Here is a 17,632-nt window from a genome sequence, read left to right as displayed (position 1 = left end):
GAGACTCTGTCTCAAAAAAAAAAAAAAACATAAATTTACCTGTTTCTTTGGGTCTTCATTTTTGAAGCCTCCCATATTGCATAAAACTTATATTAAATATATTTGTATGCTATTTTCACTTCTTAATCCATCTTTTGTTATAGGAGTCTCAGCCATGAACGTAGCAACAGATGAGGAAAAAAAAGTCTTTTCCCCCCTACACTTCCAACATATAAAAAATAGGTTTAATAAAAAGCTTTTAGAACCAGGACATTTTTCTTCTAAGAATATTTTATTCTTTCATTCAATTACTTTAATATTCATACATGTATTCTGCCATGTAAATAACCTTTCCAACTTATGTATCAGTCTATTTGCATCATGTCAAATTTTCAAATCTCTATATTTTCACAAGATATATATTTTCCTTTGGAATCTTTCTGTGCGTTTATATGAATAAATAGCATCTCTACAAACATATTCGAGTAATATATTTGTTTTGGGTTATTACATAACATGAAATAATTATATATCAATGCAGTATTTTTTTCATATGTGAAACAAGGTTTTTAAACAAAAAACTGGTTTTATTAAAATAAAATTTACATAAATTATGAAGTCTATTTGGGTGAAAGCCCCTCTTCAGATATATTTTCCACTTGGCCATATGTAACACATACCTTAGTGAAGGGGGTGGGTCGCCCCTCCACACCTGTGGGTGTTTCTCGTTAGGTGGAACGAGAGACTTGGAAAAGAAAAAGACACAGAGACAAAGTATAGAGAAAGAAATAAGGGGACCTAGGGGACCAGCGTTCAGCATATGGAGGATCCCCCTGGCTTCTGAGTTCCCTTAGTATTTATTGATTATTTGTCAGTGTTTCTCAGAGAGGGGGATCTGTCATGGTCACAAGACAATAGTGGGGAGAGGGTCAGCAGACAAACACGTGAACAAAGGTCTTTGCATCATAGACAAGGTAAAGAATCAAGTGCTGTGCTTTAGATATGCATACACATAAACATCTCAATGCTTTGCTAAGCAGTATTGCTGCCCGCATGTCTCACCTCCAGCCCTAAGGTGGTTTTTCCTTAATCGGGTTTTATACCGAGACATTCCATTGCCCAGGGACGGGCAGGAGACAGATGCCTTCCTCTTGTCTCAACTGCAAGAGGCGTGCCTTCCTCTTATACTAATCCTCCTCAGCACAGACCCTTTATGGGTGTCGGGCTGGGGGACGGTCAGGTCTTTCCCTTCCCACGAGGCCATATTTCAGACTATCACATGGGGAGAAACCTTGGACAATACCTGGCTTTCCTAGGCAGAGGTCCCTGCGGCCTTCCGCAGTTTTTGTGTCCCTGGGTACTTGAGATTAGGGAGTGGTGATGACTCTTAAGGAGCATGCTGCCTTCAAGCATTTGTTTAACAAAGCACATCTTGCACAAACCTTAATCCATTTAACCCTGAGTTTGACACAGCACATGTTTCAGAGAGCACGGGGTTGGGGGTAAGGTCACAGATTAACAGCATCTCGAGGCAGAAGAATTTTTCTTAGTACAGAACAAAATGGAGTCTCTTATGTCTACTTCTTTCTACACAGACATAATAACAATCTGATCTCTCTTGCTTTTCCCCACACCTTAGCATGACATAAAATTCCAAAACCATCCAAATAGTACAGCTAATAAATTTGAATTGTATTTTTAGTGTTAAAAAGAAAAAAATGTATATTTAAGATTCAGCAAAGGTGATTTCTCATTTTCCTACTCTTTTCATCTCTCTCTTTTTTTTGAGATGGAGTCTCACTCTGTTGCCCAGGCTGGAGTGCAATGGTGGGATCTCAGCTTACTGCAACCTCTGCCTCCTGGGTTCAAGTGATTCTCCTGCCTCAGCCTCCCGAGTAGCTGGGATTACGGGTGCCCGCCACCATGCCTGGCTAATTTTTTGTATTTTTAATAGAGACAGGGTTTCACCATGTTGTTTAGGCTGGTCTCCAACTCCTGACCTCGTGATTCGCCCATCTCAGCCTCCCAAAGTGCTGGGATTACAGGCGTGAGTCACCGCACCCGGCCCTCTTGTCTTCTCTTAGCCTTCTTCTCAGAGTTTGTTTCTAAGTGGAAGCAGTCTTCCACCAAAGCACTACCATGCGGTTTTAGAACGCTCTGCCTGTTTTACACCTGTTGAGAATAAAATGTTTGGACTTATGAGTAAGCCCATCAAGACAAAATATTGGGATGTCAATAATAACCTTTTTAAAAATGGCTGGTTCTTCAGACAGAGAAAATAAAAATCACCATACATTTCTACCCCAGATTAACTTCCAAAAAACAAAAAACTGGCTAGACCTGTTCAGGAGTATGGTAGCCACATGTGTGTGGGGTCCCCTAGTTTTCCTCATTTTTGTCTCTGTCCTGACCAAGAAACACATGGTGCCTTGACCCAGCCAGCTGATGTTTTCCTCTGCAGGTCTGAACCCCAGCCTGGGCCTTGAACATTCCTAGGCACTGATAAAGGTGTTTAGGTTGTTGCTGGAAACACTGAAAGATCAACCGTGTTGCTAAACATGTAGAAGCCAGCCCAGCCCCCACCCAAATTCCTTACATCCTCATGTGAACTCCATTGCCCGACCCCCTCGCTGGGGACATGCCCAGATAGAACATCCCTTGTCTCACTGCCCATCACAAGGACGCTGCAGCCCACGCTGTATGTAAGCTCCCCTCATAAATGCTTTGAACTGATCACCCTGCCATTTAGTGCTTCTTCCTTTAGAATCACAACTGGCCCCACCTTGGAACGGTTTGGAGCACTCTCTCATGGGAATTTTCCATCAGGTCAAACCCAAGGTTGGAGTTAAATGTGGCTATTTAAATTTAATTGAATTGAAAGATGGGTTCTTCAATCACATCAGTCATTGTTCAGGTGCTCAAGAATCACATGTGTCTTGTTTACCACGTTGGACAACGCAAATACAGAACATTTCCGTCACTGCAGGAAGTTCCACTGGATGGTACTGGGCAGAACCACAGAGGAGACGATTCATATAAAAATATGCCACTATATGCATATTTTCCTTCTTAGTCACAAAAGCTGCTTGGTTTTTTTCGTTATAACAATAATAATATTGTTATTGCTGTTTGTTTTCCTTTTGAGACAGGGTCTCACTCTGTCACCCAGGCTGGAGGGCAGTGTCACAATCACAGCACACTGCAGCCTCGACCTCCCGGGCTCAAGTGATTTTCCCACCTCAGCTTCCTGACTAGCTAGGACCACAGGCACGTGCCACCACACCTGGCTAATTTTTTGAATTTTTTGTGGAGATGGGGTTTCCCCATGATGCCCAAGCTGTTCTCAAAATCCTGTTCTCAAACTCCTGGGCTCAAACAACCTGCTTGCCTCGGCCTCCCATAGTGCTGGGATTATAGGTGTGAGCCACTGTGCCCGGCCAGAGTTATTTGTTTAAGCTTATTTATCTTCAGCACCATCAGCCACAACCTGTTTATTTTAGCCCAAGACAGTGGTATAAAAATAAGAGATTGTGTCTAATTTCTCCAAATCATGTGATGTGACATAAGAGCCCAAAGTCCTGTAATGAATCCCACCTCTCCCAAATTCAAACAGCCCATGGGCTCCCTCTGGACTGAAGCATCTTTGCTATGGGCAGAGTTGTCCTGTGGTACCCACAAGGAAGCCTTGCTAGGAACTCCTTATCAGTGTGGACTGGTCATCTCCATTACCCTACATGGCCATCTTGGAGGAAGGGACCCTGAGGGCATTGCCTTTGCTCTTCACTGAGGTGTGTCCCAGGAACCCAAGGTGACCACTCAGGACAGGATGGCCATCCATGAAGGCCACTGAAGACTTCCCATGAACAGCCAGGCCCACACTTCCTCAACTAGAGCTACCCACGCACCATCTGAGCATCTCGTGCCCAAAGCATGGGCAGATATTCCAGCCTTTCTTTCTTCAAGGCCTAGGTTGTACCTACAAGTCTCTCCTGGAAGTCTACACTTGCCAAAATATAACTTAAAACATATGGAAATAGCAGTTTATATAAACTCAAGGAAGATTATTCTCAGTAAAAGAAATAAACTTTTTCAAAATAACAAAATACTCTCATCTGATTAGTCCAATATAAATGCTCTTTTCACAATCCCTTTATCTTTTTTTTTTTTTTTTTTGAGACAGAGTCTGGCTCTGTCACCCAGGCTGGAGTGCAGTGGCATGATCTCAGCTCACTGCAACCTCCGCCTCCCAGGTTCAAGTGATTCTCCTGCCTCAGCCTCCTGAGTAGCTAGGATTACAGGCACCTGCCACCATGCCCAGCTAATTTTTTGTATTTTTAGTGGAGATGCGATTTCGCCATGTTGGCCAAACTAGCCTTGAACTCCTGACCTCAGGTGATCCACCCACTTTGGCCTCCCAAAGTGCTGGGATTACAGGCGTGAGCCACCACACCCGGCCCCTTTATCTTTTGATTCCTGAAAACAATGCACTTAATTTCAGTATTTGGTCTTTTAGTTATAATTCTTAAAAATAAGACATTTTAAAACATATTAAATGTGCATTATTTGGAAACAAGTATATGCAAATGAACCTGGAAATATCAATATATAAACCAATTTTTCAATTCTGCAGTCCATGGAGGGAGATATTCATGTATTTGACATTTGAAAACCATTTTTCTTAGCAACTATGATAGTGGTTTCTAGACTTTGTCCTCAAGCACAAGCCATTCTTCCTATATGACATGATCATAACAAAGATTTATATATAGCTCCAGAAAATAGTGAGATTTGCAGTCTTCTGATGGATATCAAAGTTGAAGGCTAAAAGATACTTTGGTGGTATAGCTGGGAACAGATTCTGTAATAGAAAGAAAAAAATATGCTCAATCATTCACCATTTTATTATGAAATCTAACTACATGCTATGGCCTATGTCAATACACCCATTATTGTCACTTCATGTTTTAAGTATAGAGATACTGTATAGGTGATAAATAACGCATTTGTCACCATTAAGTAAGCCATCACAAATGTGCAGCCAAACTTTAGAAATGTTTAGATCTAAGAATCGTTAACTTTCATTCTTTTGCCATCTTTCCAGCCAACTCACAGCTACATCAAGATCTTGGAAGCTGTATGACCCTATAGTATTAATAGTTGACAAAATGGAAATAGATGGTCACGGACTTGGGACTGTGGCTAGTAGGTGGCAGAGGGTACCGTTTATAAGAGAAGTTTGGGCTGTTCCTAAACCATACACGATCTTTGAAAGTAAACCTTCTCTCAGCCTTGCTCTTCCCACTAGTTGCTGACCCCTCTTCTCTCTCCCTTCACAGCCAAAATTTTGTCAAAGGATGGTCTATACCAATGGCTCTCAAAGTGTACTTCTCAGACACAAGGCATCAACATCACCAGGGAGCTGGTCAGAAGTGTACTTTCTCAGGCCCTGCCCCAGGCCTGATGAGTAAAAACTCTAATTCCTATGTTCACTAAAGCTTAAGGACCAGTGAGGGCTTCACATCCTCATCCTTCTTGAATCACACAAGGTTGTAGGCCCTTGTAGGCAGATTAAATCTACTATTTTTTCACTCAGACATTGGTCTGATGGGGAAAGAAGGAAAACAGGGAAGACACCATGATAAAGAAAAGAAAACGAGCAAATTTTTTAAAATTCAGAGCACATGCCTGACCATATCTAGGTTGAAACATTAAAAAGTGTCATTTCTGTAGGACAAAACCAGCTGAATATTAGCAATATCATGTGTTGAATCTAATATATATGAATATACACAGAATAAAATTATTATTTAGAAATAAGTAAACAAGTTAAAAATCTATCATCCCTAAAGTTAAGTTTTTAAAAGCAAATTATTTTAAAATAAATTAATTTATTTAAGTAAATAATAACTAATAATATATTATCAATAAAATTAATAATAAATAATATATTTATTAAATGATATTTTATAATAGATAAATATATTTATTTTATTTAAATTGATTAATTTCCAAAGCAAATTATTATTGCTGGCCACATAGATCCAAAACTTAACACCTATTTTCTTTCTTTCTTGTAGTTTTACATAATAGCACTACAATATAATTATGAATAAATAAATGAATAAAATGGAACACTAAATGTTCTCACAAGAGGAAAACCATACAACCCAAAGGTAAATTTTGACAAATAAATGGTTCTGTAATTCCAGTTTCACACTTATGATAAATTTCTAATTTATTTCATATTAGTTCAGCATTCAAAATTAGGGATATCCAAACAGATTAAAAGTAACCATATAGAAATTTTAGTTTAGCTGAAACAATTTTTAATTTGCCCAATAAATGACACTTTTCATCATTTCTGACTATCTGAATGTGACTAATCGTCTTCAGACATCTACTGATGAGGGAGGGGCATGCTCACGCATGCCTTTTTCTGAGGGTGGCTGAGGGAGCCTGCCCACAGATGCTCATCATCAGAGGCCCAGGGCCAGTGCTGCTTCCTCCCTAAATCCACTTGCGGGACATCTCTCTTCCTGCCAGGTCTGCACCTAGCTCATCGAAGAACTGAAAAATTAAGGAATGACTCTCAGGCATCCACACCCAGAAAGGAGGCAGTGATTAGAAGACCAAAGACTGATGTATGCCTTTTTCCTGGGGAAGCTGTCTTGTGATGGAAGGAAGGGCTTAAGGCTTCCAGAACACCATTAGGATCTCTCCACTCCTTTGGAAACAGCCGCCGGAATCTGGCGCTGGGAAAAAGCCTTCCCACCCTTTCCTGAGGTACTTGACCCGCCTTGTCCCTCTGTATTCTCACCACCCTATGGGAACCAAAACTAAATGCATCTATGCACAAATTGGCCATCCTGTGCTTTCCCTTTTGTGATTTTTATATAAGTGTTCTTGATTTACATGAAATAACTTTTTCAAAAGTTGAATGTAAATGGATTTTGAAACAACATCTTATTTTTCTAGTAACTTAGGATACTATTTTGTCAATATCGTTTAGTTAAAAACTCACGTGTGGTTAGTAATGCAACCCTGACATTTTAAGTGCACGTTTCCCAGCCTCTCTGTCAAACAGTGGATGATTCATCAAGCATTCAAATGGACTAGCACAATTTGATATTTTAAGGAAACGTATCATTTGGAGTGTGTTGGAGGGTAAATGGAAAAATAATTTACAAAGTAACGTGGCCCTCAACCAATGAACTTTTTGTCAATTTGACTTCTATTAACAAATGTATTACATAAGTGGAAGTCTGTACACTAATTTTAAATAATTTTAAATATGAGTAACCCACCTCTTTCTTTAAGGTCTTCAATATAGGCTTTTATAACTTCTTTATCAAAATGTTGGCGATCCCGTTCACTTTCCATTATTTCATTGCCATCTTCACATTGGGCATTATCAATAGGATTGTCCATAAGGCTTACAAATCTATTCAAGAAAGCGTGGAAAGTATCACATTATCACCTGTGCATTTTAAACTGCAAAATTCCTCACATAAAATAACCTCTGTTATCCCAAGTTCTGGCTTACCTTTAAAAGTCACAATTGACCACATGATACCAGCATCACCAGTGGAATTCCAGTGCGGAATAATCCAACAGTAATATAGAGCCAGTTTTAAAGTATAGACTTTTCAGAGGCCTGACGGGGAAATGAGAGCTCCCTAGCCACAGGCAGAGAGGACAGGAGGCCATGGAGTGGACACTAACACCTCCTCTCAGGCAGATCCTCACAGCTGCATGTCATCATGCAATGTTTGATGTTACTCCCAGTAAGGGACATCCAGCTTTAAAATGATGTGTCCAAATTACAAAGGACTCAAGGAAAATCCCCACAAAATGGGTATTTAAAAGATAGGACATGGCTGGGCGCAGTGGCTCACTCCTGTAATCCCAGCACTTTGGGAGGCTGAGGCGGGTGGATCACCTGAGGTCAGGAGTTCGAGACCAGCCTAAACAACATGGTGAAACCTCGTCTCCATTAAAAATACAAAAATTAGCTGGGTGTGGTGGCATGCACCTATAATCCCAGCTACTCAGGAGGCTGAGGCAGGAGAATTGCTTGAACCCGGGAGGCAGAGGTTGCAGTGAGCTGAAATCACGCCATGGCACTCTAGCCTGGGCAACAGAGCGAGACTCAATCTCAAAAATAAATAAATAAATAAATAAATAAATAAATAAAAGATAGGACAGGAACAGAGGCTCATGCCTATAATCCCAGCATTTTAGGAGGCCAAGGCAGGAGGATATGCTTGAGGCCAGGAGTTGGAGACCAGCCTGGGCAACATAGACTCCACCTCTACAAGAAATATAAAAGATTAGCTGAGTGTGGTGGCACATGCCTGTAATCCCAGCTACTCAGCAGGCTGAGGCAAGAGGATCGCTTAGTCCCAGGAAGTCAAGGCTCCAGTGAGCTATGACGACACTACTGCACTCTAGCTTGGGCAACAGAATGAGAGAGACCTCATCTCTGAAAAAATAAGAATAAAATTAAATAAAAGATGAACTACTGCTAAAACACACACACACACGCTAAAGGGGTGAAACCCAAATGGCATTTGATCTTCTGTGTTCACAATTTTCAAAGATGTATTGATGTGAAAAATGTTATAATTATTTCAATTCGAAACAGTAAATCTCTTAAATAGTTTTTGGTTGCAACTGCAGGCCCTGCTGTCTTGAGATGTTAGCGTGTTCTCATTGGATTATAGACGAGGGCTGTATATATGGAAGATATGAGCCACAAGTGTTGTATTTTAGTATATATATTTATATTTCCCACTTCATTTTCCTTTTAATTTTATTTAATGTCTGAACATGGAGAGAGTTTAAAAGTCGTAATGTTTAATGTAGATAGAACCATTCAACTTTTCCTTTATAATTTTTTCATTGAGTTAATGTTTATCGTCTTTCCCTATTCAAAAATAAGAAATATACCTACATTTTATCATTCTTAAAATTTTTAATCAAAGTAATCACTGTACATATTTTTAAACCTGCAGAATGTAATTGTGCTTCTTTGTGAAGCAATAGTCTCTCACCCTCCCTTTAATTACTCTTCAGATCCCAGAAGCAATCTTTTTTCATTGGTCTATCACTGTTTTTCCTTAATCTATTTAAAATACCTTTTACCTTAGGACAAATACTTTCATGTCATTCAATCAAGTGGTGGTATTTCTCCCCTTCTTTCCAGTTTCCCAACCTTCGCACTTCCAAATTTTTACCTACTATTTTACTTTTTAAACATTTTATTATGAAAATTATTAAATATTCACAAAAGTAGAAAAAAGTTCATAGTGAACACCCATGTACAATCCCCTAGATTCCATGTTTAACATTTTGCTATACTTGCTTTAACACATATCCACTCATCTGTCCACACACCTATCTGCCCAACTATCCACCCATCTATCCACCCATCCATCCACCCATCCATCTACCCATCTATCCACCCATCTATCCACCCATCCATCCACCCATTTATCCAACCATCCATCCACCCATCTGTCCACCCATCTATCCACCCATCCATGCACCCATCTACCCACCCATCTGTTCACACATCTATCCACCCATCAGACATCTCATTTTTTTTGATGCACCTCAAAGCACAATCACAGACATTGTGTACTTTTACTTTGTTAAGGTCAATACTATACACATTCTGATATGTAATCACATCTCACTTTACTTTTGCCTGCAGCTTGATTCTAAAATTGAAAATCAATAAATAATATTTACATTTTTGTGTAATCACATCTCACTTTTCTTTTGCCTGCAGTTTGATTCTAAAATTGAAAATCAATAAATAATATTTACATTTTTGTGACAACTATCTGGTAAGGCTTGGTAATGCCTTCATATCTGAGAATGAGACAGCAGAATTTGGCTGGGCCCCTGAGTATGTAGGCAGTGCTGGCCAAGGTACCGGCCTCACTGTGGGTGATCACTCAAGCACGGAGCTAGCAGGTCCCCAGGGCAGTCACCAAACACAGAACTCTGGGGTCTTTTCTCCAGGGCTACCTTAGAGAAAATCTCAGGCTTTTGGTCTGGGGCCTGGACTGCTGGTACAGAGTGGTCTGCCCATTGTAATCAAGGAGGAGGTTGAGGGGGTGCCTGTTGATATAAAAATTCTTCCGTTTTTCCTCTTGTTTTAAGCACCGTATTTCTGTCTACACCTCCCTGTACCGAAATTTCTGGCCACGAAGCATCTTCAGGACAGAGTGGCCTGCTCCTCGGCTTGTTCTCTAAGATTTCGTTTGTTTCACCCTACTTTCATCAATGACTGCTATTCTGCTACTTGATGTATCTTATAAAAATGTTGAGATTTCTCATATTTTAAATTTTTTCCTTTCATTTTAATAGGCTCTTATAAAGGATAAGTGTATAAGTGTTAAAAGGGATCAAGCCATCATCATTAACATGGCATTCCTTATTCTTTTAATAACTTTGTTTTTATATTTAACTTGTCTCTTGGTCTAGTTTTCTTTCTATATGCTATTTATACCACGTATTTGTGATATTAACTATATATGGTGTATATAGCTATGTACTCCAAGATTTCTTATGCTATAAAGTGAAGAACAGGCTTTATCACTAGCCAGTTTCTTCATACCATGTGAAGTCATTCATACTTTCCCCAGTTGCTTACGAAAATTCCTATATCACGTATTAGCGTTGATTTCAGGACTACCTATTCTCTTCCAATAACTCACCTATAAATCATTGCCCAGCATTGCATCATTTTGAGGTCACCCCTTCTAACTGTACTGTAATTCTTTTTTTTTTTTTTTTTTTTTTTTTTCAGATAGAGTCTTGCTCTGTCGTCCAGGCTGCAGTGCAGTGGTGCACAATCATAGCTCACTGCAGCCTCGACCGCCAAAGCTCAAGCGACCCTTGCACCTCAGCCTCCCAGGTAGCTGGGACTACAGGCATATGCCACCATGCCAGGCTTTTTTTTTTTTTTTTTTTTTTGACAGGGTCTTGCTGTGTTGCTCAGGTTGGAGTGCAGCAGTGCGATCATGGCTCACTGCAACATCGAACTCCTGGGCTTAAGCAATCCTCCTGCCTCAGCCTCCCAAGTAGCTAGGACTACAGGGGCATATCACCATGCCTGGCTGATTTCTTAATTTTTTGTAGAGACAGTATCTCGCTATGTTACCCACACTGGTCTCGAACTCCTGAGCTAAAGCAATCCTCCTGCCTCACCCTCACAAAGGGTTAGGTTACAGGCATGAGCCACTGTGCGCAGCCACACTATAATCCTTGATAAGCCAAGTTCTGTCACATTACTCTTGTTTTCTAAAATTATTATTACTGTCCTTAGCTTTTGTCCTTCCACATATACTGTCAAATTCATTTTTCAAGCTCCAAAAAAGAAATTCCATTAATGATTGGAATTATATTATACTTAAGTATAATTTTTGGAAGAAATCACATCTTTACCGCCTTTTCACCCAGAAAAGATACATTAAACCTTTTTCAAATATTCAAGACTTCTTTATTATTCTTTGGGAAGACTGTTTAATACTCTTCATGTAAGAGAACTATTTTCACTAGAGGTTTTCCTAGATATTTTAGATTTTTGGTTATTATTATTAATGTCATCATTTCTTCCATTATTTTTCTACAGGTTATTTCCTTTTTTTCTTTTTTTGATGGAGTCTCACTCTGTTGCCAGGCTGTAGTGCAGTGTTGCGACCTCAGCTCATTGCAACCTCCGACTCCCGGTTTCAAGCGATTCTCCTGCCTCAGCCTCCTGAGTAGCTGGAATTACAGGTGCCCATCACTGTGCCCAGCTAATTTTTTGTATTTTTAGTAGAGACGGGGTTTCACCATGTTGGCCAGGCTGGTCTTGAACTTCTACAGGTTATTTCTAAGAATCAGTAAGCTATTAAATTTTTACGCAAACCTGTATCTATTCTTTTTATTGAAATTTCAATAATTCAAAGAGCCTCCAACTGAGTCTCTTAGATTTCTGAGTCCTACAATTATATCATTTGAAATTACTTTAGTTAGGTGACAGGTTTACCCTGACTGCTATGAGACATGAAGCTGCCAAGCCTGCTTCCAGGAGCTGGATGTGGAAGGGGCTCTAGGGAGGAGTCCTGCTACCCCTCTCACCAGTGGTCCTCTTCTTATTCAAACAATATTCCACACACAGCCAAGCACAGTGGAAGACCTATTCTAGTGGAAGGAGCGGAGTAGGGCATGCGTGAGATGTCTTACACCCTGTTTATCTTGTGCTTATACAGATATGAAGTTGGTCTCTTTCTCTCCAGCAGTCAAACCTCTTTATTTGTTTGCCATGCATTTATTGCAAGGACAGGAAGATAAGATTGAACTCTGCTGATAGTAAGCACTTACCACTGAAGAACTAGGAGTCCTGGGGAAATATTCTCACTAGTGGTTGTATTAACAGCCACCTGGTGTTCAAGGCCAATGGGTCTCTGGACAGAGAGAAGGTGCCTCTAACTAGAGCAGCCTCGTGTGAAGAATGTGGGGAGGGCCCAAACCGCTAGGGATGGACAAAAATGGTCTCAGGTAGAATTAATGGGGCAACCCCAAAGCTCCAGATTCTGGGAGGATGTGCTGCCAGGGAGCCATCAGCTGCCTTGGAGTCATTTCAGGGGAGGGCGGAGCTAGGACTTTTCAATTCCACTTCCACATCCCCAGATCGGAGGCTGTTTGGAGTACATTTGCATGGATGGTTTTTCTTAGTTGTGGGTGATTTATAGGTTCACTTAAGGAAATCTAAAGAAGGGTGAAGCAACCAGGGAGGGTCCTTTCAACGTCTGCTCCAGGCCAGCAGCGACATGAACACTGAGCGAGAGATCACGGGCCCTGGACATATGTCCCGCAACACCATCAACCAGCATGCAGCATTTGTGCAGAAATCCTCTGAACCCTATGCCTCTTCTTCGTGTCATATGCCACAAACTCCAAAATCCTGTAAAAAGTCACCAGAACTTCTGTGAGTTGGGATCAGGTTCTCAGAGTACGAGAGCCGTCTAATCCGGGTCCTGAGATAGCTGCCCAGGCTCCAGTGCTTCTCACTCCTTACCTGTGTCTGAGTGTGTCTATTGGGATTTCTGGGCTACTCACTTTAAAGGTGTGGACGAGTCACAAAGGGCAGTTGGGAGCTCCACCAAATGGTCCCCACTGACGACTAACAGAGTGAGCTTCTTCATGTTCAGCATGCAGTAGGGAAGGTAGGTCAACTTGTTTTTATACAAGAGAAAGCTCTGCAGCTCCTCTAGCCTAAGAAGAGGTAAAAACAATCATAGCACTGGACTTAGCATCATAGCTAAGAAAACCAACATGAATTACAAACAAATTCTAATAGGAAGTCCCTAATTTATTTTATACATGTGACCTTTATGAGAACCAACTTATTCTAAGTTTTGTTCTTGTTTTTTTTTTTTTTGAGACAGGGTCTTACTATGTTGCCCAGGTTGGAGTGCAGTGGCACAATCTCGGCTCACTGCAGCCTCAACTTCCTGGGCTCAAATGATCCTCCCACCTCAGACTCCTGAGTAACTAGGACTACAGGCACACGCCACCGTGCCTGGCTAATTATTTTTTGTATTTTTTATAGAGACACAGGGTCTTGCCATAGTGCCCAGGCTGGTCTTGAACTCCTGGGCTCAAGCAATCTGCCTGCCTCGGCCTCCCAAAATGTTGAGATTACAGGCATGAGCCACTGTGCTCTGCCTAAGTTTTAAATAACTGAAGTCATGCCAGGTGGCATGATTTTTTTGTAAGTTTTTACTGACTTAATCACCAGTTGAAGACACAGCTATAGCAGCGGGATCAGCATACTGCACAATACACACTAGGCCATGATGCAGCCTCAAACATCAGTTTGTCCCTTCTGAGAGTCTACTGCATTTACAAGGGCTAACAGGGCATGGGAAGGCAATCATACTAGAATTGAAATGAGAATAAACAGATTTTAGCAATGTACTTCCTTTGGTACACCTTCTTTTTTTTTTTAATGAGAGAGATGGGGTCTCACTATGTTGCCTAGGCTAGTCTTGAACTCCTGGCTTTAAGCAATCCTCCTTCCTTGGCCTCCCAAAGTGCTAGGATTACAGGCAAGAGCCACTGTGCCCAGCCTCCTCTTGTGTATCTTTAAAGCCTAGTTATTATCCTTCTCTCATCACATCTTCCAACTTTAAAACAGGAAGGCAACTGCAGAGTTAAAAGTAAATGAGCAAAATATGTTCCAAATATGTCTTATTCTGTTTCCATTTTATTCTAACTCAGTGGCCTCCCCCTGGGAATTTTTCTTTCATTTATTTCCAAAACTTTGGCTTATCGCACAAATATTTCATAAAGTTCCCATGTTGCAAACTAAAAGATTTCCTCTTAGTCTCAAAAGCCTAGAAAGCATCAATACACATCACATGTACCAGGAATAAAGAAAAGTCATACAAGATGGCATTCAGGCCTAAGCCATTGCTGGCCTCTGTGTCATCATAGCTTGCTTGTGTTTCTTTATAAAAAACGATTGTAGGCCAGGCACGGTGGCTCATGCCTGTAATCCCAGCACTTTGGGAGGCTGAGGCAGGAGGATCACTTGAGTCCAGGAATTCAAGACCAGCCTGGGTAATACAGCAAGACCTTGTCTCTATAAATAATTATTTTAAAAAATTAGCCAGGCGTGATGGCACACATCTGTGGCCCCAGCTACTTGGGAGGCTGAGGTGAGGGAATTGCTTGAGCTCAAGCAGTCGAGGCTGCAGTGAGCCATGACTGCACTACTGCACTCCAGCCTGGGCAGCTAGCAGGACTTTGTCTCAAAAAAAAAAAAAAATTGTAGATTCCAGGATACCAGAGATTGTGTTTCATTTACCACTTTAAACCCATCCCATTCTCTAGGCTTGCCATACAGGAGTCTAATAATATTATAAGTGAATGGCTGACTCTTACATGATAATTCTTATTTTTAAAAACATGAAATAGCTGCAAGAATATAATTTGGGCCAGGCACAGTGGCTCATGCCTGTAATCCCAGAACTTTGAGAGGCCAAGGCAGAAGAATTGCTTGCACCCAGGAGTTTGAGATCAGCCTGGGAAACAAAGCAAGACCCTGTCTCAACAAAAAATAAAAATTTAAAAATATGTATATTTTTAATTTGAAAGAATATAATTTGAAAACCTGGCTAAGCATATCAATTTTGTTTGAAAGTTTATGTATAATGAATCAATAAATGAAACTAATAAAATTTGTCCTCACTGATATTCTAAACATACAGTGATATGTTTCTACTCTATACTTAATAAATTAACTTTTCCACTTCTGTAGAGTGAAGGAAAGTTAATGATGCCATTCTATGGAAGACTAAAGCAAATTAAAGTTCATCAAGACAATGAAGAGGTGTTGAGGTGTTCAAATGCACATAAACACATACATATATGATGCAGACTGGAAATTGTCTTATTCTATAATTTCCTTGGAAACTGATTTCCTTGAAACAATAAACTCTGGAAAATTAGTTGATTCCAAAGAACATGCATGTACTATACATGTTTTGAATGTTAACAGTGTTTGAAGCATTAGTAACTAATACATACACCTCACCTTAGAATGCAAGTAGCTACCTGTCTATATCTTGCGGCAGGTCTGTCAGGTTATTGTTGCTGATATCCAACCACTGCAAATTCGACATCCGCAGAACACAGATCGGGACACTGGAAAACTTGTTTGCTGAGATATCCACAAATGTAACTTGCTTCAAATTACTTAACTAGAAATGAATAACAAAATGTTCTAATTACTTTTATAAGAGTGGGAATTAAGTTCAACTAATAATTTTAAGACTGATATTTCTTCCACAAAGGCATTTCTATGAATATATGCAAAGCAGATCAATACAGTATGTATTTTGGAGCAACCTCAGATGTGTCATTCACTGTGTACATGTAGGGAAGTTAAGATAAATAATATACTGCGGCTGTCTTCCAGGATTTTATATTGCTATAAATTATCAGTGCAAGCTGGGCGTGGCTGCTCATGCCTGTATTTCTAGCAGTTTGGGAGGCTGAGGTGGACAGATTGCTTGAGCCTAGAAGTTCAAGACCAGCCTGGACACCATGGCAAAACCCCATCTCTACTAAAAATACAAAAATTAGCCGGATGTGCTGGCACACACCTGTAATCTCAACTACTTGGGAGGCTGAGGCAGGAGAATCACTTGAACCCGGATAGTGGAGGTTGCAGTGAGCTGAGATTATGCCACTGCACACAAAAAAAGGGAAAAATATATATATATATAAAATATTAAGCAATAGTTACAACACTGTATTTTTTATTTTTGATATAGAGATGTAATATATGTGATAATAAAAATACAAAGGATGAATGTAATGGAGCTATGTTGGGGCAAAAGTTTTTATATTTTACCAGGATTAAGTTATTACTAAGCTGAAGTAGATTGTGTTAAATTAAGAAGAATATTGTACTCTCTAGAATAAGCACATACAAAAATAAAAACAAAAAAATGGTTTTTAAAAATCAACAGAAGAAAAAATATGGTATACTAACTGAGTCAAAAGACACAGATTGTTAGTCGGGTTTTACCCAAAACTCCAACTATATGGTGGCTACAGGAAACACAACTTAGAGTCAAAGATACAAATAAGTTAAAAGTAAAAAAGATGGAGATATATATATATATATAAAATGTGTATTAGTTCATTCTCACACTGCTAATAAAGACATAACTGATACCGGGTAATTTATAAAGAAAAGAGGTTTAATGGATTCATAGTTCCACATGGCTGGGGAGGCCTCACAATCATGGTGGAAGGCAAAGGAGAAGCGAAGGCACATCTTACATGGCAGCAGGCAAAAAGAGAGCTTATGCAGAGGATCTCCCATTTATAAAACCACCAGATCTCATGAGACTTAGTCTCACGAGAACAGCACAAGAAAGACCTGCTCCCATGATTCAATTACCTCCCACCAGGTCCCTCCCACAACGTGTGGGAATTATGGGAGCTGCAATTCAAGATGAGATTTGGGTGGGGACACAGCCAAACCATATCACCATATCATCATATAAAACATAACCATAAGAGAGTTAGAGTGACTATATTAATATCAGACAAATTATATTTAAGAAACAATATTGTTAAGAATAAAGAAGGCCATTTCATAACAATAAAAGGGTCAGTAGCAGGAGCTCCCCTGACGTATGTCAGGAAGATACAAGAATCATAAATGTATATGCAACTAACAATTTAAAATATATGAAGTAAAAACTGATGGAATTAAAAGACAAAGAGACAATTCAACAATTATAGTTAGATTTTTTTATTTTTGAGAAGGAGTTTCACTGTGTCACCCAGGCTGGAGTGCAGTGGAGAGATCTCAGCCTCCACCTCCCATGTTGCCTAGTCCTGGGAGTGGGAATGGGGATTTACATCAAAGGAGCAAGAGAGAATTGGTGGTAGTGGGTGGGGGAGAAGTGATGGAAATGGCCTAAATTTGAATCTGTACACTTGTAATGGGTGAGTCGTATGGTACGTAGATTACACTTCAGTAAAGGAGGAAAGGGTAGAAGAAGGGGCAGAGAAGCAAACAGGGAGGCTGTTACCCCAGTCCAGATGACAGACAACACTGTCTTGACCAGGG

At 40.1% G+C, this 17,632-nt stretch overlaps 1 protein-coding gene across 3 annotated transcripts in view; it reads right to left on the bottom strand.

Annotated features, from left to right (window-relative positions):
* Positions 1 to 282: 282 nt before the first annotated feature.
* Positions 283 to 17,632, bottom strand: part of LRRC2 (leucine rich repeat containing 2) — a 52,307-nt gene continuing 34,957 nt past the window's right edge. For all 3 annotated transcript variants that reach the window (XM_054481953.2, XM_063661245.1, XM_054481954.1), the window contains 4 exons: positions 15,598 to 15,743; positions 13,096 to 13,251; positions 7,284 to 7,420; positions 283 to 4,837 (listed from right to left, as the gene is read on the bottom strand). In XM_054481953.2, the coding sequence (XP_054337928.1) occupies positions 4,788 to 4,837; positions 7,284 to 7,420; positions 13,096 to 13,251; positions 15,598 to 15,743 (489 nt within the window). In that variant the 3' untranslated portion in view covers positions 283 to 4,787. The remainder of the gene's footprint in view (positions 4,838 to 7,283; positions 7,421 to 13,095; positions 13,252 to 15,597; positions 15,744 to 17,632) is intronic.

Source organism: Pongo pygmaeus, chromosome 2 (genome assembly GCF_028885625.2).
Source record: "Pongo pygmaeus isolate AG05252 chromosome 2, NHGRI_mPonPyg2-v2.0_pri, whole genome shotgun sequence".
Classification (NCBI taxonomy): Eukaryota; Metazoa; Chordata; class Mammalia; order Primates; family Hominidae; genus Pongo; species Pongo pygmaeus.
The sequence above is the reverse complement of the archived record's forward strand: the minus strand, read 5'-3'. Positions and strand labels throughout refer to the sequence as shown.